The following is a 23,442-nucleotide window of genomic DNA, read 5'->3' on the forward strand; positions in this document are numbered from 1 at the left end:
AAGTTTTATAAAAGTTGTTTAATTTCTTGGCATTTATTTGTTTATAGTATTCCTTCCCTTATAAACTTTAAATTTTTGTGAGGTCAGTGTTAGTATCCCTTCTTTCATTTCTAATTTTGGTAGCTTGTATTTTTTCTTTTTTTTTTTAATTTATTTTTAATTGGAGGATAATTGCTTTACAATGTTGTGTTGGTTTCTGCCATATGACAGCATGAATCAGCCATAAGTGTGTGTGTGTATCCCGTTTTTTTTTTTTTTTCCTCTTTTCTGTAGGTCAGTTTTTGTAAAAGTTTGTAAATTTTTTGAATCTTTTTAAAAGAACCAAGTTTTTCTCTGTTTTTCTGTTTTGTATTTCATGTATTTCTGTTCTAAATTTTGAATATTTTTTTCAGCTTGCTTTAGGGTTTAGTTTGCTCTTTTTCTGGTTTATTGAAATGGAGGCTCATGTCATTGATTTGAGATTTCCACTTTTTTCAAATATATAAAAGTATATCATTCCTTCTCAGTACTGCGTTATAAAGCTGCATCCCATTAATTTTGTTACGTTTGTTTTATTCATTCGGTTTAAATTATTCTCTAATATCTCTTTTAATTTTTTCTTTGAGGTATGTACTATTCAGAATGGTGAAGTTTAATTTTCAAATACTTGAAAATTTTCCAGTTGATAACTATTTAATTCTAATTTAGTTGATATCTACTTAAATTTTGTTATGGTTGGAAAACATACTTTGTATGACTTAAGTCCTGTTACATTTTTAAGGCTTGTTTAATGGTCTAGCATTTGATCTGTCCTGGAGAGTATGTGCTTGGAAACAATATTTTTTATGTTGTTTGTTGGAGTTTTGTATATATCCCAGCTAGGTCTAGTCGATTGAGAGTGTTCTGTTTTCATGCCAGCTAGGTCTAGTCGATTGAGTGTGTTTTTCTGTTTTCAGGTTTTCTGTATCTTTAGCAAAATTATTTACAGTGCAGTATTGAAATCTCCAGTGATAATTTGTTGAATTTTCTGTTTTCTTTTTAATAATGTTATTGTTTCATTATTTTAGGGATTATAATTGTTAAAATACTTTCTTAATTTATTGGCTGTCATTAGAGCTATCTTTCTTCATGTTTAGTATTTGTCTTAAAGTCTGTTTTGTCTAATTCTAATGTAACCACTCCACCTGTCTTCTGGTTACTCTTTCCATGGGGGTGGGAGTGGGGTGTGTGTACGAGGGTGTGTGTGTGTGGGGTGTCCATCCTTGTTCCCCATCTTTTTTCTTTCAGTCTTGAATTTAAAGTATGTCTCTTGCTGGCAGCACATGGTCGAATCTTGTGCTTTTTTGTCCAGTCTGACAGTCTCTACCTTTCCATTGGGCTGTTCAGACATTCACATTTAATTATGGACTTCATTGGATTTACATTTGCCATTTGCTTTATGTATATCTCATGGGTTTTGTGCTTCCTTACTGCCTTTTGAGTTAAATGTCTTTTAGTATGCCATATTAGTTACTCTGTTGGTATTTATTCTAAATATAATTTAAGATATTTTCTTTGTGGTTGCTATAATGTTTATATTATACATTTTAATGTTAAATAGACTTATTTAATGTTACATTTAGCATTATTTAATGTTAAAATTAACATTAACTTATTTAATGTTAAATTTAATATTAAATAAACTTATTTAATAGTGGCACTAAGTCAATATCAGTAAAATATAGAAACTTTGCTCGGTATAGCTCCATTTTCTCCTTCCTCTATTTTGCCACTGAAGCGAAGTGAAGTTGCTCAGTCATGTCCAACTCTTTGCAACCCCATGGACGGTAGGCTACCAGCCTCCTCCATCCATGGAATTTTCCAGGCAAGAGTACTAGAGTGGGTTGCCATTTCCTTCTCCAGGGTATCTTCCCAACCCAGGGATTGAACCTGGGTCTCCCGCATTGCAGGCAGACGTTTTACCATCTGAGCCACCAAAGAAGTCAATTATATTTTGCCGCTATTGCTATATATATATAATATCCATATATGCTATAAACCTGGCAATACAGTGTTAAAAGTATTGCTTTATATATACTTACGTCTTTTAAAGATGTTAAGAGAAGAAATGAGAAAAATGTATTTATAGTCTTCTAGCTTAACCCACATATTTACCATTTCTGGTGTTCTTTTCTTCCTGTGTATTTTAAGTGTGGTGTCATTTCCTTTCAACCTGATGGACTTCTTTTAGTATTTCTGGTATGGCAGGTCTGCAGAAAATTCAGTCTTTGTTCATCTGAGACAGCGTTTATTTCGAAGGGTAGTTTTGTTGCCTTCTTGGTTGACAAGTCTTTTTCTTTTAGCACTTTCAGAATGTGATTCCTCTGTCTTCTGGCTTCTGTTGTTGATTGAAAGTCAGGTGTTAGTAAATTTCTGAGTTACACCTCAGGAAAAGCCTGCTGAATTTATGTTGCAAGCATTACTTAACACAGTATAAGGATGAAAAGACAGCAAAAATATCTTCATACTTCCTCATCCCCTCATTGTAATAAAGCCCTTAACTGGGAGAACCTTATTCCCCTCTCATTCCTCTTCCTCCTCCACTTCCCACTTACTATCACCTTATAATATTCAGAGAGCACTTGGATTATGGGTCTGACTAGAGAAATGCTTTCAGATAATCGTTAGCCCACATCTCCAGTAACTTGTACTCAAAGATGGGATGGGGTTTTAAAGTGCTTTTATAATACAGTATTATTGTTAAAGGAGGGAAAAAAAAGAAAGCTGTTAATCGTGTTGATGGTTCTCTGCTATGCTGAGTAATTTTTCTCTTTATACTTGCATGATTTTTCTTCTTGTGTTTGTTCTTAAAAATTTTGACTATGATATGTCTAGGTGTGTGTCTTTGTAATTATTCTCCATGAGATTCATTGAACTTCTAAGACCTATAGATGTGATTTCTGCTGAAAAATCTAATTTGGGAAGTTTTTGATTGATGTTTTATTAAAAAAAACCTTATTTCCTGCCCTTACTCTCCTCTCCTTTGGAACTCCAGAAATGTTGGTAAGTTGGTTGCTGAGGCTCTCTTCAATTTTCTACAACCTTTTTTTCTTCACTGTTCTTCAGATTGAATATTTTCTACTGATGTATCTTCAAGGTCATAGATTTTCTTCTGCCGCCTTGAATTGTGTAGTGAAGTTTTTGTTTTAGTTATTGTACTTTTCGGGTTCAGGGTTTCCATGTGGTTCTTTTACCTAATGCTATACCCTTACTGAAAATTTTTTTATTTGTTGATTGTTTTCATAATTAAACATTGAAGATGGGGTCTGTTAAAATTTTTAACATGTTTATGTGGATATTTTGAAATCTTTGCTTAAAGCAACATCTGGGGCTACTCAGAAACCATTTGTAGCAATTGCTATTTTTATTAATGTGGGTCACATTTTTCTTCCCTTCTGTCCTTCCTTTTTCCCTCCTTCCTTTCCTTCCTTTCTCCCTCCCTCCTCTCCTTTCCTTTCCTTTCTTCCTTCCTCATCTTATAATTTATTGTTGAAAACTGGGCATTTTAGATAACATTGGAGTAATTTCAGATTGTGACTCCCCCATCCCTGGCTGCCTAGGTTATTGTTACTCTTATCATTTTGGTATTATTTATATCTAATACAGTCCTACTGAAATTTTTTTATTTTGAATAAAAGTTTATCTGCTAAAATAGACATGCATGAGTGAACATCCAAGAAAATTCTGAAATGAAAGGGTACTGAGAGGTAAATAGCTCTGTCAGAATTTAAACTTTAAAAAAATATAGATACAGTGTTGAAATATTTTAAAAAGTGAATTAGTTTTATACTCTCTGAAGTATGCTTCCCTGATGGCTCAGACGGTAAAGAATCTGTCTACAATTCAGGAGACCTGGGTTTGATTGTTGGGTTGAGCAGATCCCTGGAGGAGGAAATGGCAACCCACTCCAGTATCCTTGCCTGGAGAATTCCATGGACAAAGGAGCCTAGCAGGCTAGAGTCCATGGGGTCGCAGTCAGATGACCGAGCGGCTAACACTTTCCCTTTCTCTGAAGTACAAAGATGGACTTGTTACTGGTATGTTTTAGGTGAGAAAGACTGTTCTTCTTGCCTTTACACCACTGTAAAAACATCTAAAATCATAGGATGTATCATACACTGTCTGGTCTCAGAGCTTCCTGTGGCGGAGTAAATACAAACTATTCTTTATAGATAGGATGTGATGTTTTTAAAGACCTCTATGGTAGGAAACTCCATAAACTCTTTAGTGTATTTAGTCTGTGCTGAGAAATATTCACTGATAGGAAGTTTTCTTCTTGTGTATAGCTTATGATCTTCATTTTTATTTTTGAGGGGTGTGGTATGCAATCTTCCTATGATGGTTCTCATCTTCTGTCAGCTTTTCTTCTCAGATGACCTTGCTGATTGTATTTCTGTAGGTATTTCATGATTTTACAACTCTTAATTTTTTTCTATTGTAAACACATGTGCACTCTGTGTAGGACTAGTTCTATTTGTTGTTCGTAAGGCCTAAGATTGTATTTGCTTCTCTCTTTACTTCATAGCCTTCACAAAGCAGATACTGTGTTATGAAGTTATTTTTTAATCATTTATTTTCTCTTTTGTAAATGTTTAGGTCTGTAACTTTCTGAATTTTCTTCAATATCCCATGTCTCTGAAGTTGTTCATCCCAGATCTAGGCAAATTACTTACAAGGCCAGGATTATTGCACACTTACTCCTCATCACTGTTATATTTTCCCACTTACAGATTTAAAAACAAGTCATTCCACTGTCTAGTCAGACATAGTTTACTATTTACAAAGAGTGATCATCATTATGCATGTGCATTTGTCCATGTTGTATTTGTACAGTATTTTTTTCTCTCCGTAAGTAATTTTTTTTGTTTGTTTGTTTGTTTGTTTTTTTGTAGGAATTGGATGGCATAAGCAATTGAGGTGGTACTGAGGGTTTCTGAAGTCTATGAAAGGTAGAAACTCAACCATGATTTCTTTTTCAACTCTACAGCATTCCCTTCCTTGAAGTCTTCATTTTTACATTAGTCTCAGGTAACTCCAGTACTTAACTTTTCATAATCATGAATAAGTAAAATTTTCTAATATAGAACTTTTGTTTTTGGCTGCTGGATTTTCATGTCCAGTTTGTGTAATAGTTTCTTTATGTTGTGTTTATATCAGGAAGAAACTTGGGATTTAATTTTTTTTTTGAGAAAACAGTACTAAGAGAAAATTGATGAATAAAGATATAGTTTTGGGTTTTAAGTTTAACACAGGAAGATATGTGTAGCTTATTATGTAATCTTGGATGAAATTTAAGTGGGAAGGTGTTTCCTTCTTTAACCCTTTTTCTCAGCAGGCTATTTCACATTTATCACCCATCTGTCATCAACACATACACACCCACATTAACTTTTCCAGAATTTCCAGGAAAACTATTTTCATATGTTGGAAAATTAGACTGTTAATCAAAGTTAATGGTGTTTGGCATACAATGTTTTAAATGTGAAAGAACATACCAGTTACTGTACATTCTTTCATATTGTATGTTTGTTTATGCCAATATAAGGAAGCAGTCATGTAGATAATTTAATAATCATTTATATTAAGTATATTGGTTAAAATTTAGACTTGTCAACTCTAACAGGTGCTTAAAATGGTAGAAATATATTTATGTTTATTTGAAAAGTCCATATAAACAAATTCAGGATTGTCTGGAAGCTCCAGAATCGTCATGGCCTAGGTCTTTGTCTTGCTTTGCTGTTCTTAATATGCGTCTTCTGTCTTGTGGTCCAAGAAGGTGCTGTCATGCCTGCCAATAGAAAGAAGGGAAAGGGAAGAACATTCCTTTTCCCTTTAGGAGAGTTATGTATATCATTTCTCTTCATATCCCATTGACTATAACTGTCACATGACCACAGCCAGCTGCAAGGAAGGCTGGAAAACAAGTCTTATCTAGGATCTAGGTCATAAGTGTCTCACTTAATGTTTTGTTTTTGGGCAAGAAGGAGAGAACAGCACCTAGGGGTCAGCTAGTTGTCTTAGGTTAAGATTTGTCAGATTTACTTTCTATTTATCTAGTTGCTCTAAAATTAAAATATAATTTTTATCATCTAAGACGTTTTAACTCTTGGCCTGTGATAATACTTGGGAAATTGTTCTTGAGTTTTGAGCCAATTTTAGTTTTGTGAATAGTCATCATAGTTCTTTGATTAAATACTGCTAATTTTGATATCATAAGATGGAATAAGGTCTTAAAAGTCAAAATTAATTTGAAATAATTCCTCGTTTTGTTTCACTGCCATTAGATTGACATGATTTATTTAATATTTTTAGACTCTTAAGGCAAGGATGAGGGCCTCGGGTGAGATGGTCTTTTAGCTACACATAAAGCTACATGATGTGTAACTGGTTCCTTCTAACTCTAAAAAGTCTGTTCTAAATGTTCAGATCTCATCAGAATAACTAATTCCCAGAGACATTATATACTTGTTTTTTTAGATGAAAAGTATTTCATTGTGATTACATTTTGTGATTCTTATCCCATTTAAATATTTTATTTAAACATGTATCGATATGCTTCTATAAGAGAATTTATTAAAGGGTTGGAAATTAGTTGTCAGTTTTCCATAGTATTTTATGTCAACATCAACATGTATTAACCTTGTTGCCTTTTTCTGAGATTTAAGATAAGTTTTGATAAATTAGTATACTTGTATCTATATCAGGCCTCTTGATTTAGCTTTTGGTAAACAGTTGTAAGACATTGTAGGTGTTTTTGGCATTGAAGGTGACGAATACATTTTTAGTTTTATTGTACTTCACAAATGAGGTTTGTACTGATAAGTGAGAACATTTGTCCAGTGTTTAAAAAATGTTGATTTGGATAGTTAACACTTCTCTGTTCTGGAATGAGTCTTTGTTATTATATAGTACATGTTAAAAATCACTTAGGTGTTTAGTGTTTGGACTAGGGAAACTTGTGTACAGGGAAGTTTAGGATGTATTTTTTATATTCCTTTTAGTATACAAGGCTAGAAAATTTATAGTTTCCTCAAGATTAATTAATATTAGTGTTTGAATTTTGGGTATTGGCATAAAGTGAAATGAATGAAACAACTAGATTAAGCAGAATGTAGGATTCTGTTTTGCTTGGTTCGTTTTTACCCTTTCCCTCTCCCTTTTAAATGTAGCTGTTTCTCAACCAACAGCTGACATAAGTTTGATGTTTGGTATTTCCCAATAGCACTAATTCCTTATTGTTACGTTGTATTAGAAGACTGGCCACAGTATTTGAAATGGAGAACATGTTTAGATTCTGCTTTATTTTAGCAGAGCATCAGATATATGGAGATGCCTGTTAACTTTGGCTTAAATATTTATAAATTAATTTTCTGTGGTTAGAAAATGATCATAGGTTTTTATTTAGTTGTCATGTTGTATAAGGTGATTTTATCTTACTGTGTAAATTCTTTTACTAGACATCTTTTATTCTCACTGGCACTAATAAGAAAGGCCATTTTGTTTAGCTGTGATTATTATAAATGATCCTCCTATTAGGATGTTTTGAATAGTATCAATTTAAAAAACAGGGGGCATAGTTTACAAGATAAGCTTTGTAGATGCAAGGTGGTAGTTATACAAAGGTAATCTGAAGGGGTTTCTGGAGGTAAAATATCCCTAGGTAAGAGGTAGATCTTGTTTTTAAATTAGAGATGAAGCAGTTTTTGCTTAGGGCAAGATTTTGAAGGATGAGAAGGAATAGAAAATTTAGGAGTGACAATTGGCAGATTATTAAATCCGTTTTTATCAAGGGTCTCTTTGTTGCTTTGTAGTACCAATTTGATCTTAAGGCTGATTGATATTTGTATTTGTAATGCCGATGTTTGTAAGGCATAATTTCTTACTGAATCCTACATAGGTTAGAAATATTACTATCCAAATTAACTGGCATCCTTCAGATGAGTTTGTTGAAAAATACTTGGAATCAGAAGTAATTTGTGAAATCTAGCTTTTTAAAAAAAATCTGTTTCAGATTCCTTTAAGTACTTCTGTTTTGCCTACAAGTGATTGAGTTTTGGTACAAAAGCAGGGTATTTTTAATTTGGGAGAATATTTGGAGTTGGAAATTACTTTTTTGTTTTTTTTAGAAAAGAATGATATTTAGGTTTGTCCCCACTATAATGGCTCATTTAATGTTTTATATTATTCAGTAAATGTTAATGGAAAATAATATTACAGCCAAACTCAGTGAAAGAAACACAAAAGCAGTATCTTTAAGTGAGAAATATTTCTTTCATGGTTGAGTACAGATTTAATTAAAGGTGATAAAATGGCAGATGAATATTCACCTGTATTCTGAAGGAGAAATTAGATGCTTTCAAGAATTTGAGAAGATTATTACACAAATCTTCAAATCTGTTTTCAGTTTAAAACATATAGCCCTTTTTTTTCTTGATATAGTTGTATCTTTGGTATAGCTCCTACATTTATCAGCCATATTTAGGATTGTTTTTAAAATTTCTGAGTGAAAATGGGAAAGTAAAGAGAGAAAGAGAGATTTTCCTAAAATAACTTGGTAAAGGTTTGAAGAAAGAGTGGAAGGATTAAGAGGGTGTATAAATCCATGAAAAAAAGAATGAAGGAGAAATGCACTGAGGCAGAAGTGGAAAATAGGAATTGTGGAAAGTGTCCATCCCTGATCAAGGAGAAAAGGGATTCTGTGTCACATAGAATTCTCCCATGGTAGCCATGAGATGGGAGTAGCCAACTATGGGGAGTTGGATAGCTTTATCAAGCCAAGCAGTGGTGACAGGGTGGCCTCAGTGGGTGGGTGAGAAGAGAATGAGTTCAGCGAGCACTTAGTGTCCAGGGCCTTTTCAAGACAGGAGGTAGTATGGTATGGTAAAATGTGCATTAAACCAAGTAAGTTTGTCTTCAAATCCCAGTTTACCTCCTAGCTATGTAACTTTGGGTGAACTCCAGTTTCTGCATCTGTTAAATGGGCATATACTGTTACTGTCTTGAGTGTTACTGTAAACATTAAGTGAAATAACACACCAGTGTGCCCAGCATATTGTCTTACTTACAGTAGATTCTCAGCACATGTTAGTTTTCTTTCTTCTCCAGGTTATGCTAATCTCTGAATTTTGTAATATAGCCTCAAACCTATTAATAAATTTGGAGAGACATTTTCTTCATTCATTGCATAGAATTCCCATAAAAAAGCTCAGTAAGCATTTTAAGTGCCTTGTATAATTGATTAAAAATGAGTAATAAGGCCCAACTTGTTCATATATTATGCTTCTGTTAACTTTGTCCTCTGAAAACAAGCCCAGACTGAGAAAATGCTTGTCTCAAATGCTTATATTAAAGCCCATGTGTTTGACTCCTTATTAAAAGCCCTAACTCAAAGCTTATATACTCTATTTCAACATATACAAATCTATTATTATAAAGCTTAGTTTCTATTTGCTTGCACACAGTTGATTAGAAAGAAGCATTAAATTAGAAGATGACAAGAAGGGTCAACTGTCTCCTCTGGAAGACTGGAGAAAGTGATGGCTTATAATTTATATTCTCTTTTTAAGTACTGCACTGCTGTTAGGCTTACATGTTTCGGATTACTTAATTGGCTGTAACTTGGATTAATTTTATATGACTGAACCAAACATTTTTCAATACTGAAGGATAGTGAGGGTGTGTGTGGGTGTGTGAATGAAGCAGAAAGCTGAATTGTGATCCCTTCAGTATCCCTGTTATTATGTATACCTTCTAGCTTCTCTGGCAGAGGGATGGAGATGGAAGGATTAAACTTGGAAGGAGGAAAAGAATACAGCATTTGAAGTAATCTGTTGGAGGGAGAAATTGGCCCGAGGTAGGCCCCTTCCTTCCTTCCTTCTGTCTTCCTAAGTTCTGGTTTTTAGTAATCTGTGTTCTAGGTAACTCCAGAAGGAGTGCCATTTCACCTTTAGTTCGCTGAGTTATTTCTAGAACATCATTGTCCATCCTGTCTTGGATCTTAATAGCTCTGTGGTTTTATATTCTTTGTCAGCTACCCAAACTTCCTTCACAAACAAAATAATGGATCGTTATAAGGAGCTCAGGGTGGCTTAGAGCTTATTACTCCATCTAGTCATTCTTTCCCCCTGTTTGACAGAGGCTCCTGGGAATGTAGATTAGTTATTTCTTTGTTTCTTCCAGAGCAGCCTTTCTTGTAGGAGACATGACTTAAGCATTCTTTCTTTCTCTCTGCTGCGTAATATTCCATTAACTATATAGACATGTGGGTCAAAAAACAGTTGGCTTTTGAAGATATAGCAGAAACAGACACTTAAATATTCACATCTTAGTGTGGATAGATAACATCAGTTTCATTTCTTTGTACTTGACTGAATCTTCCTGAAAATACTGAAATGGAGGGAAAGTAGTCTGTGTTAACTTTTGAGCATGCATGGAGTCTTTTGCAGAGTTTGGGTTTTGAATGTGCGGTGAAGTGAAGCACATGGGGGCTCTGACTGAGGTCATATAGGAGGTGTAAGGGAGAAATTTAAGGTTGGTGAGAGCTTCAAGGACAGTAAAAAATGTACTTTTCCTGATCATTTTTCTTAGGGTAACTTTGTCCTTTTCCCTTTTACCATAGGCTTAGTGAAATTAACTTTGTTTGAGATTTGTTTGAGAGCCTTGTTTATTTCCTGTCCAGCTTTCTCTGCCCCAACACTGGTTAAGATATGTGATACAAGTATGGCTCACTTATTTGTCTGTATATTTTCTTGATTTTTTTCCCCCCATGTATCTTGGAGAACTTTTTACCCAGCACATATGGCTGCCTCATTCATTTTAATGTGTATTCCACTGTGTGGATGAATCATAAACAAGTTTTCCATTAGAGGACGCTTAGGCTGTTTCCAGTCCTTTTTCATTAAAAGGTCACGTCCTTGTACATAAATCTTTGGTTAATTTTTATGACTAAGCACATCTATAGGATTATATATACTCCTAGCAATGAGACTGTTGTGTCAGTGGTCAACAGTTTTCATTTTGGTAGATATTTCCAAAGCTAACTTTAAAACTGTCAGAGCAGTGTTCCTTGATATTGAAGTCTGTGTTGATATCTTAATATTTTCTGGTATTTCAGGGAAATTGTCTCAGAAGCAGTTTCTAGGCTAGCCAGTAACTTGAAATATATAGGTTAATTTGGGGTTAGAGGAATAAGAAACCAAATGTGAAAAAGGAAGATTGATTCCTTTTTCTGTCTATATGGACTATTTTCAAGAAAATTTTCATAGAGGTCAAGTTTGCCCTTTATTTACAGTGTTTCCACTTCCCATTCCATTTACTACTTCCTTATTGAGTTGTGGTATCTTCCTGTTTCAGATGCCTCATTCTGGCACTTTTTTTTTTTTTTTGCATACTTATCTTCCCCCAAATATTCTCTACCTCCGAAGTATTTTGACTTCCTCAATACTTACTGTTCCAGCCTGATGTTAGGGATAAGATTAGTTTTGTAAAAATTAAATTTTTATGTTTGTTTTCCTAGGTTTATTATATATTAACACACTGTTATAGGAGTAGAGTTGTAAGCACTACGCATATATTAGGATAGGGCTTCCCTCATAGCTCAGTTGGTAAAAGAATCTGCCTGCAATGCAGGAGACCCAGGTTTGATTCCTGGGTTGGGAACATCCCTTGGAAATGGGATGGAAATAGAAGGAAATGGCAAGCCACTCCCATATTCTTGCCTGAAGAATCCCATGGACAGAGGAGCCTGGTGGGGGGTTGCAAGACTCAGGCATGACTTAGCAACTACACTACCACCACCGTATATTAGGATATACTAAACTTTTTTAATTTGATGAGGTACATTATAAAAAACATTGGAGATGAGGACCACTGCTTTAGGGAAATGTAGACCTTGCAGTGGGTTAGTAAGTCAGCTTTAACTTTTGGTAATCTTAAAAAAAAAAAAAAAGTCTGTCCTAGGTTAGTTTGTCTGATATCTTTTATTAATGTCTGCTTTTAATGATTACTTCTTTTTACTTCTCCCATATTCTTTAAAAGCTCCCAGGGTGTGTGTTTGTGTGTTTTTATTTTAATAATGATGTATGTGGCAATAGATGTCACAGCAGTAAAGGGTGGCTTTGTGTATATATTGGTCCCTTTTGAGTCCTTTAGGAAAACAGTAAATAGATTAGAAGTATATAATTGATTTGGTAAGGATTTCCAAAGAAATAAGCAAATTTTAACCCTAGGAGTCTTAAGTTTATTAGTTGTAGGATAGTTTATTCTCTAAGAAATGTGATAAATAGAATATTTGAAGAGGATAGTTATTTGGTGATGTATTTTAAATATTTGTCATTTAGACTACTAAAATATTTCAAAAAGGGAAATTAAATTCTTGTTCCTTTGTCCAGTATGTCTTCTGGATTTATGATACTAACTGGTACCAGGGAAGACACAGCAAGTATGAATTACATTTTTCTTTTGTTTACGTTACTGTTTATGTGAGCTGTTTTTAAGTTGTGTTTTTGTTGAGTTGCTAAGTCGTATCTGACTCTTTTGTAACCCCACGGACTGTAGCCCACCTGGCTCCTCTGTTCATGGGATTTCCCAGGCAAGAATTTTGGAGTGGGCTGCTGTTTCCTTCTCTAGGAGGATCTTCCTGACCCAGGGATTGAACCCAAGTCTCCTGCTTGGCAAACAGATTCTTTACCACTGAGCCACCTGGAAAACCCCATTTTTTGAGCTGTACATTTAAATAAAGTTTTCTCCCTAGATGATGTTAGTAATGAAAGATTATTTTAGATTTCAGCAGTGTATTTAAATTTAACATTTGAAAGCTGTGGTTAAAGTAGTAACCATTACTACCTCATTGATTTATACTTAATATATTTACTAATTGTAGTCCTTTCATGTTGGGTGAATGTGTGTGTTTATTTTATACAGCCTGGTAAAAAACAAGCCATACCAGTGCCTTGACAGTCTTTAAGGTAAAATGTCTTTGGATTTCAAGATTATTGTCATGCTAGTTCCTCGAGTAACACAATGAAGTATGAATTTATAGCAACCAAAGTTAGAAGAGCAGGATTAATATTGCCTATTTTTCCTATAATAATGGGGAAAAAAGATAATGTAATTATTTAGTAGGGTCTAATTCTTCTCACCTCTTAAATTTAATCATGGGCAACTATTTAAGAATATATTAGTAATGAAAATACTTTTTCCATTTTAACAAATTTAAAGCATTTAAAAGAAATAAAATTACTTTATAGAAAGTTCAAATTAGAAATACAAGTATGAAAAAAATTAGTAATTTCACAACCCAGTGGTAATATTAATGTTAGCATTTTCAGTAAAGCTGTGTACATTCAGACACATATTTACATACACATTTCCCTTAATATATTGGGCTGTTTCCCAAAATTTTAAAATATTTTTCAAGAATATTTTTTGACTGTATTTAAAAAAAATTTCAACAGACTTAACTTTTTATTGAAGTATAATAACTGACAGAAATGTGTGCATATCACAGATACACATCTTAAAATTTTACAAAGTGGGCACACCTGTATAGCCAGCGTTCCACTCAAGAAAAAATGTCTGCTCCCAGATACCCCACTTCCTCCTGTCAACAGTCTCCTCACACAAGCATAACCATTTTTTGATTCTATTTTTAAGAAAAACTTTGAGATATAATTTACGTAAAATAAAATTTGCCCATTCTAAGAGTACAATTCAATAATTTTTAGTAAATTTATTGAGTGGGGCAACCATTACTTTAGTTTTAAAATGCATGTATGAATATAATTTAACCCAGTTTCTTTTTGTTGACTACTTAGTGTAATTCTAGTTTTTCACTATTAAAGTACTGCCATAGTGATTTTTCATACCTATCTTTATATGCATATTTCTGATTTCATCAGGATAGTTTCCTAAAAGTATTATTTGTCACCAGTTCAAAGAATATATGCATTTTTATGGGTTTTGATACGGTGTACCAAATTACCTTTGGAAATAGTTGAACTAAAGTACTCCCACTCTCAGTAGATTTTTTTCCCTGCGAGCTCAACCTTGGATGTATTTTTTAAGAGTTGTTATCAATTTGGGGGATGAAATACGGTTTTAATGTTCATTTCTTTGATACTGCTGTGACTACTATTTCATATATTTAGTGACTGTTTCTAATTTTTCTTTATGATTTACCTGATGGTTTATTTCTTAATGTTATTTCTTATTTTAATTTTAAAGATATTTTAATATATTAAAGGATATGGAGCCATCTGGTGTTACAAATACTTTCTCCCAGTTTGCTTTATTTCATGCTCATTTTTCATAATGAAATAGATTAGTGCCTTAATGTCAGAAATAAAAATTTGTGTTTTATTCTCCCAGCTTTTGGAAATTTACTGGTAATTTTTAAATTGGAGGCAATATTGAATTATGTGAATAAAACTTTTATTGAAGTATGGATACCTTTCATAATTTGAAATTTTAAAAATTCAAGTAGACATATAAAACTAATTTATTATGCTTTGTTGCCAAACTTGGTCTTTCTAGGCAGTTATACTTAAGCATGAACATTGACGACAAACTGGAAGGATTGTTTCTTAAATGTGGCGGCATAGACGAAATGCAGTCTTCCAGGGCAATGGTTGTAATGGGTGGAGTGTCTGGCCAGTCTGCCGTGTCTGGGGAACTGCAGGAATCGGTGCTTCAGGATCGGAGTATGCCTCACCAGGAGATCCTTGCTGCAGATGAAGTGTTACAAGAAAGTGAGATGAGACAACAGGATATGATATCACATGATGAACTCATGGTCCATGAGGAGACAGTGAAAAATGATGAAGAGCAGATGGAAACGCATGAAAGACTTCCTCAAGGACTACAGTATGCACTTAATGTCCCTGTAAGTAATTCCTTTATAAGATACTAACCTTAGTTAGAAACATAATTAATTTTCTGTTGAGTGATACAGTCATTGAAGAAATTTCAAAAAATGTTTAAAATCTGAATATAAATAGTTCAAATGTGTGTTCTAAAATAGATATACCAAATATTGATAAAAATCATGATGATAAGGCAAAATTAAGTTTTTGTATTATATACATTTTAGAAACATTTTCTGGATAACGTTTATTTGTCAGGATTACTGTGTATTAAATTTTAAGTGCTTAATTTTAAAAGATAACTTTGTTTTAACTTTCGGATTTCTCCTTAAAGAATAGAAGGATTGGAAGAAAAGTATAAGGATTGAATCTGGAGCATTGCTAGAAAAAGATCACATACTTGAGAATTTTTCCTTCAAATTTTGTAACTGTTGGCAATTCCTGCCTTCTTTTATTTTTTCATTATTTTTAAAAAGTATTTCACCCTTTCAGTCTTTCCTGTTTAACCTCGATGTCACAGGTCATCACCTAAGACACTCTTTTGTAGATACCCATAACTTTTTTTTTCAATTCAAAGGAGCATTTATTGAGCCCACATTAAATGGGACATGCTTAAGATATTATGAGATGCCCTTCTTCTGTGTACAGTTTCTGCTTATCTCCAAGTGGGTACATGCTGTGTCTCACAGTCTTTGTAGTTATTCAAGCTTCTGTAATGGAATGGTAGGCTTGTTCAGAGACTCACAATCTTTTTACAAAGTTGTACATTTTCTGAAGAAAAAAAAAAAGAGCAACAGTAACAAACCAGAACAGTGAGCTGGACTTGTTGCTTCCCCTGAAGGTTCAGGTCTCATTTGGTGCTTCAGTCACAGGCTCTTTGGAACAACCAGCAATGACCTCTTCATAATCTTCACTCCAAAAATTATCTGTGTGAAGTGAATTGTAATCAGCTCTGGCCTCAGTGACTTCTTTCTCAGTACTGAGGGTATTTAATTCCACATCAGTAAGCAATGCAAAAGTCTGTGTGTTCTTTAAGTACAAGTCAGTGATTGTTTCTGTATTCTGGTCACTGATCAAGTCTAGTGGTTCAGTGGCTGGCTGACTGTAGGTCAGTGGTGAATTCTGGGAGTACTGTGGGATAAGTCACAGCCAGGGCAAACCAAGCAGAGGAGCAGGGCCTTCCTGAGCATGGTGCTAATGCAGGCAGGGAGTCTGAGAAGCTGAGTGGTTTTTTTGCCTTCTTGTATCTTTATTTTTACCTCATGATCAGCAAAACTACTACTGTCATAAAATCATCTTCTATTCTTTATGTGATATTAAACCTGGATCCTTTCAATACTTCTAATATACTGTGCTTTTTCTTTTGCTTTAGGACCTTCACATATCCTACTTGTAATATTCCCCTTAATCATAACCCCTCTCTGTTTTTTAAACTGATCAATGCTTCATCATCATCAGCCTGCCACCTCTGCAGTAGGGACTTGTTCAGTTTGTCTCTAATAGATAGTAGGCTCTTTGAGAGCATGAATTTTGTCTTATTTTTCATTATGGCCCAGGTGTTCGCACATGATGTGAATGAGTGGATAACTACTTACAGTTGTGTTCTAATACATGTGCTCACCAACTTTTACCTAGTCTATTGCAGTAGCCTTTTACTTTTTCTACCTGTTGATGGTGATGAATTACATTAATTAATTTTTTAATGTTGAATCAGCCTTGCATACCTGGAAGAAATCCCACTTTGTTGTGGTGTATAATTATTTTTATGCATTTTTAAAATTCGATTTACTAGTAACCTGTTGAGGATTGTTGCATGTATACTTATGAGATAGATTGGTCTAGTTTTCTTTTCTTGCAGTATCTTTGTTTTGGTGTTAGAGTAACCCTGGTTTCATAGAATGAGTTAGGAATATTCACTCTGCTTTGGTCTTCTGGGAGAGATTGTAGAGAGTTGGTACAGTTTCTTCCTTGAGTGTTTGATGGAATTCACCAGGGCCTGGTACTTTCCTTTTTGGAAGGTTAGTAAATCAGTTTCTTTAATAGCTATAGATTCAGATTGTATGTTTCTTCTTATGTGAGTTTTGACAGATTGTGTCTCATGAGGAATTGGTTCAGTTCATCTAGGTTATCAAATTTGTGGGCATAGAGTTGTTCATAGTATTCTTTTATTATTCTTTTAGTGTCCATGAGGTCTGCAGTGATGTTCCCACCTTAATTTCTGATATCAGTAATTTATGTCTTTTTGTCTTAGCCTGACAAGAGGCTTGCTGCCTTTTTTTTTTTTTTTTTTAAGTATGTCAACAGTTGCTTATTTATTTATTTTTGGTTGCACTGGGTCTTCCTTGCTGTGTGCGGGCTTTCTCTAGTTGCAGTGAGCAGAGGCTGCTCTTTGTCATAACAGTTTTTAAGCATATAATATTACATCCAGTGTCAGCATACAGTTAATTGCACTCTCATTGTACAGTAGATCTCTAGAACTGTTTTGTCTTGCAAAGCTGAATTTCTATACCCACTTAACACCAGTTCTTCATTGTTACCTCCTCCTAGTAAAAGCTTACTAATTTTATAGAGAATTAGCTTTTGATTTTTTTCTGTTTTCCAGTTTTCAATTTCATTGATTTCTCCTCTAATTTTTATATCTTTTCTTATATTATTTTGGATTTAATTTGCCACCCATGGTTTATGGGCTTCTCAGGTGGCACTAGTGGTAAAGAACCCGCCTGCCAACGCAGGAGACACGAGTTCAGTCCCTGGGTTAGGAAGATTCCCTGGTGGAGGGCATGGCCACCCACTCCAGTATTCTTGTCTGGAGAATCCCACGGACAGAAGAGCCTGGCAGGCTGCAGTCCATAGGGTTGCAAAGAGTTGGACATGACTTTGCGACTGAACACACAAACACATAGCGTTCAGTGATACAAATTTCTCTCTAAGCACTGCGTTCACAGTGTTCCACAAATTTTGATAAGTTGTATTTTTATTTTCTTTTGGTTCATTTTATCTTTTTTTCTGAGATATGTTCTTTGATTCATGTGTTATTTGGAAGTGTGTTATTTAATCTCCAAGTTTTGGGGATTTTTCAGCTATTTTTTTGTTACTAATCTATAGTTTTAATTCAGTTATGGTCTGAGAGTGTATATTGTATGATTGTTTATTCTTTTACATTTATGAAGTTGTGTGTTTTATGTGCCCTAAATGTTGTTTGCCTTGGCAAATGCTCCATGTGAGATTGAAAAGAATAAAATAGTCTGTTGATGGTAATAGCTTTCTTCTTGGACTGATTGTAACCTGAGCCATACCTGTCTGTTTTTCAGATGATTTCTATAATGATCTTTTCAAAATGAGATTTATCCTTATCATTTTCCTCCGAGAAGTTTTTCAGAGGTTTCTTTTTGCTAAAAAGCTGAAATGCACTCTTGTGCTTGGGGTAAAAGAGCCTTTGAATTAGGTCTATTCTTATCTTACCCAGCCCCTGCAAGCCCTACTGCCCACTTCATAGTTTAAGTACATTGAAATTACATTAGTTGCCCAAGTCCAATATGATTTTTTCTCTTATTTCTGTACATGTTGGATATACCTGTAATATTCTTTGTTTGGCAGTCTACTGTTTTTCACTTCTCAAAACTTTCCTTTGTGTAATTTTTCATTATAACAACTAACTTTTCATTTCTTTGCTTGTGAGACCATAAGGTCTCTTCTCTGAAACTTGTATTTTAACTTTGTGTTCTCAGTAACTGGGCTGTGGAGGCAGTCATATATTTTTTGAGTGAAAGAAATCTTTTTTTAACTGAGAAAAAGTTTGAAGTGAAATGTGGATCCTAAGTTAAAATTCAGAATTTTGACAGCCGCCTAAACTTGTATGTAACCCATAATGCATCAAGATGTAGAATATTTTCATCATCCTGGAAAGTTTGTTTTCTTCTTGGTCAGTCCACTCCACAATTGTTCTGATCCCCCGCCCCCCTGCCCCTGCTCCCCATCATAAATTAATGTTGTCCCTTGAGAACTTTGGGCTTTCCTGGTGGCTCAGACGGTAAAGAATCTGCCTGCAGTGTGGGAGACCTGGGTTCAATCCCTGGGTTGAAAAGATTCCCTGGAGAAGGGAATGGATGCCCTTCCAGTACTCTTTCCTGGAGAATCCCATGGACAGAGGAGCCTGGTGGGCTACCGTACATGGGGTTGCAAAGAGTCAGACACAGTTGAGTGACTAATGTGAGAAGAACTCTATATGAATGGAATCATGTGTAACTCTTCTCTCCAGCTTCTTTTGCTCAGCATAGTGTTTCTACAGTTTTCCATGTTGGTTTAGTGTTATCAGTAAGTAGTTCATTTTTTTCATTATTGATTAACATTCTGTTGTTATATTATCCTAAAATTTTCTTTCCCTTTTTATGGTTATTTATTATCTCTAGTTTTCAACCTTTATGAATAAAGTCACTGTGAATGTTGTTAAAAAAGTCTTTTTTAATTTCTTCTGGGTACATTTTTATAGAAGTTAAGCTGTTTCTCTTCTGTTTTCTTTTTGTTTAATCTGGTTTCTATCTTTGCATCAGTATTATTCTTGATTGGTATATTTTCTATATAAAATCCTGAGATCAGGTAGTGTAGGTCCTCCAGTTTGGTTATTCTTTGGCAGATTACTGTGACTGTTCTAGTTTGTTTGCATTTTCCTGTAAAATGCAGGATCAGCCTTTCAGTTTCTATAAAATGAACTATCTGGGTTTTAGTTGAGATTACATTGATTGTATATATTGACTTGATAAAAACCAGCAACTAAAAAGGAGAGGCTTCCAGTCCATGAACACGATGTGTTGTTATGTTTACTTTGCTTTTCTTTAACTTCTCTTGGCATAGTTTTTATCATAGAGTTTCTGGACATACTTATTTGGTTAAGTTTATCCTTAAGTATTCCATGTTTAAGATGTTATTGTAAATGGTGTTTAAAAAAAAACCTTGCAGTGACTAATTGTTCGTGACCAGTATATAGGAATGCAGTTGATTCTTTTTATGTTGACCATGTATCCTGTGATCTTGTTATGTGTACCTGTTCTAGTAAGATTCCTTCTGTTTTTTTCAGGGTCCCTATTGTCCATACATTTTAAATCTTCCTCTCCAATTTATATGTTTTTTACTTTTTTCTTCCTGATTGTCTGGACTAGGCATCCAGAACAGTGTTGAATAAAAGTGGTAAGAGTCGGTATTTTTGCTTTTTTTCCTGATCTTTAGGGGATTGTATTCAGTTTTTCACCATTAATAATTTTTTTAGCTATAAATTTTTTGTTCAGTTCAGTCTCAGTTGTGTCCGACTCTTTGCGACCCCATGAATCGCAGCACGCCAGCCCTCCCCGTCCATCACCAACTCCCGGAGTTCACTCAGACTCACGTGCATCGAGTCAGTGATGCCATCCAGCCATCTCATCCTCTGTCGTCCCCTTCTCCTCCTGCCCCCAATCCCTCCCAACATCAGAGTCTTTTCCAATGAGTCAACTCTTTGCATGAGGTGGCCAAAGTACTGGAGTTTCAGCTTTAGTATCATTGCTTCCAAAGAAATCCCAGGGCTGATCTCCTTCAGAATGGACTAGTTGGATCTCCTTGCAGTCCAGGGGACTCTCAAGAGTCTTCTCCAACACCACAGTTCAAAAGCATCAATTCTTCGGTGCTCAGCCTTCTTCACAGTCCAACTCTCACATCCATACATGACCACTGGAAAAACCATAGCCTTGACTAGACAGACCTTAGTCGGCAAAGTAATGTCTCTGCTTTTGAATATACTGTCTAGGTTGGTCATAACTTTTCTTCCAAGGAGTAAGCGTCTTTTAATTTCATGGCTGCAGTCACCATCTGCAGTGATTTTGGAGCCCAAGAAAATAGTCTGACACTGTTTCCACTGTTTCCTCATCTATTTCCCATGAAGTGATGGCATCAGATGCCATGATCTTCGTTTTCTGAATTATGATAGAAATAACACCAATTTTCTATAAAGTTTCAGAAAATAGAGAAGGAACTATTTTTTATGACGCCAATATACCTAAAACAAGACTGCAAGAAAACAATATGCCTCATAAACATATACATAAACATTCTTTTTAAAAAAGCAGTAAACTGAATCCAAGAACATATAGAAAGGACAGTGTATCATGACCAAGTGCAATTTATCCCAGGAATGCAGGACTGGCTTAACATTTGAAAATCAATAAGTTTACTTTAAGAAAAGGAAGGAAAATCATAACAGGTGCCAAAACTAGGTTAGCATCCTCTACATAAATTTTTCATAGGTTATCTTTATTTACGAGGTGGAAGATGTTTTCTTTGTAGTTTGCTGAGATTTCTTTTAAAGTTGTGAATGGATGTATAACTTCATTGATATTTTTTCTGCACCTGTTAGATGATCATATGATTTTCCTTCCTTTTCTTAAAGTAAACTTATTGATTTTCAAATGTTAAGCCAGTCCTACATTCCTGGGATAAATTGCACTTGGTCATGATACACTGTCCTTTCTATATGTTCTTGGATTCAGTTTACTGCTTTTTTTAAAAAGAATGTTTATGTATATGTTTATGAGGCATATTGTTTTCTTGCAGTCTTGTTTTAGGTATATTGGCGTCATAAAAAATAGTTCCTTCTCTATTTTCTGAAACTTTATAGAAAATTGGTGTTATTTCTATCATAATAATATATATTTAGTGGACTTTACCAATAACTTAATCTAGGGTTTAGTTTCCTTTGTGGGAAAGTTTTTACTTCCAAATTTTAAACTTTTAAAACATAAAAAGCTAATCAGTTTAAAAATTTTTCTTGATTCAGTTTTGACAAATTATATTTTTCAAGGAATTTGCCCATTTCATTTAAAAAAATTTTTTTTAAATTGAAGGATAATTGCTTTACAGAATTTTGTGGTTTTCTGTTGTACATCAGTAAGAATCAGCCATAGGTACACCCATGTCCCCTCCCTCCTGGACCTTCCTCCCATCTCCCTCCCCACCCCACCCTTCAGCCTTTCACAGAGCCCCTGTTTGAGTTCCCCGAGTCATACAGCAGACTCCGGTTGGCAGTCTGTCGTGCATATGGCATTGTAGATTTCTGTATTGCTCTCTCTATACAGCTCCCCTTCTCCCTCTCCTCCTACCGGATCCTCAGGTTTGCTCTCTCTGTCTGTTTCTCCATTGCTCCCCTGAAAATAAATTCATCAGTGTCATCTCTTTAGATTCCATATATATGTGTCAGTCACTCTGTATAATAGGCTCTAGTTTTCATCCACATCATTAGAACAGATTCAGACATGTTCTTTTTCATAGCTGAGTAGTATTCCATTGTATGTATGTACCACAGCTTCTTTATCCATTCACCTGTTGATGGACATCTAGGTTGCTTCCGTGTTCTAGCTATTGTAAATAGTGCTGCAGTGAACATTGGGGTACATGTGTCCTTTTCAGTTTTGATTTCCTCAGGGTATATGCCTAGGAGTTCATTTTTTAATTGAACAAAAATTTTCATAGTATTTTCTCAATTCCTTTAGTGTCTAAAGGACTTGTAATAATTTCTTTTTTCACGTTGATAGTGCCAGTAGTCTTTTTCTTGATTAATCTGGGGAGAAATTTGTTGGTTTTTTTGGTCTCTTCAAAGAATAAGTTTTGGTTTTAGTGCCTCAGTAGTAAAGAATGCACCTACCAATGCAGGAGACATGGGTGCAATCCCTGAGAAGGAAGATTGTCTGGAGAAGGAAATTGCAGTCATGGCCAGGAAAATTCCATGGACAGAGGAGCCTGGCAGGTTACAGTTCATGGGGTTACAAAGAATCAGACACGACTGAATGCACACACACATTGTTCATTTCAACTTTCATCTTCACTCTCAAGTTACTTCTTTCCTTATGCTTACTTTATTTTAATTTGTTCTTATTTTCTTGCCTTTTTAAAGTAGAAGGTTTGGTAGCTGTTTTAGATCTTTCTTTTTGATGTAAGCATTTTAAGCTCTAAAGTTCTCAGTTTCTTTTGTGATTTCTTTGTGACCCATGCTTAATTTCTGAATATTTGAAGTTTTCCAGGTATCTTTTTGCCATTGATATTTAGACATTGTGGTCACAAACTATACATGTACAACTTAGACATTGTGGTCAGAGACTATACATGTACAACTTAAGTCCTTTTAAATTTGTTGAGTCTTACAAGGTAACCATATGGTTACCTGGTGAATGCTCTGTATTCACTTGAGAAGAATGTGGAGTCTGACTGTTGTCGGGTGGGTTTTTTTGTAAATGTCGATTAGGTCAATTTGGCTAGTTGTATTCTTATTTTTTAAGTTTATTTTTATTGGAGTATAGTTTCTGTATAGTCTTGTGTTGGTTTATATTGTACAGCAGAAATGAATCGGCTATGCATAGACATATATCCCCTCTTCTGGACTTCCTCCCCGTTTAGGTCACCATAAAGGATCTGGTAGAGTTCCTTGTGCTGTCTGGCAGGCTCTCATTAGTTATCCAGTTTATACACAGAATCAGTAGTGTACGTATGTCAGCGCCAGCCTCCCAGTTTCCCCCACCCATCCCCTTTCCCTCTTGGTATCCAT

At 34.7% G+C, this 23,442-nt stretch overlaps 1 protein-coding gene across 7 annotated transcripts in view; it reads left to right on the plus strand.

Moving 5' to 3' along the window:
• The window catches only part of ZNF148 (zinc finger protein 148), a 148,297-nt gene that overhangs the window by 43,477 nt on the left and 81,378 nt on the right, over positions 1–23,442 (plus strand). For 5 of the 7 annotated variants that reach the window (XM_040250207.1, XM_040250241.1, XM_040250227.1 and 2 more), the window contains 2 exons: positions 4,911–5,046; positions 14,551–14,899. In XM_040250207.1, coding sequence (XP_040106141.1) covers positions 14,567–14,899 — 333 coding nt within the window. In that variant the 5' untranslated portion in view covers positions 4,911–5,046; positions 14,551–14,566. Of the gene's footprint in view, positions 1–4,910; positions 5,047–9,772; positions 9,872–12,967; positions 12,984–14,550; positions 14,900–23,442 lie in introns of those variants that run through there. The other 2 variants (XM_040250249.1, XM_040250256.1) reach the window with 2 other exon arrangements.

The sequence above is a fragment of the Oryx dammah genome, unplaced genomic scaffold (genome assembly GCF_014754425.2).
Source record: "Oryx dammah isolate SB20612 unplaced genomic scaffold, SCBI_Odam_1.1 HiC_scaffold_2, whole genome shotgun sequence".
NCBI classification, from domain to species: Eukaryota; Metazoa; Chordata; class Mammalia; order Artiodactyla; family Bovidae; genus Oryx; species Oryx dammah.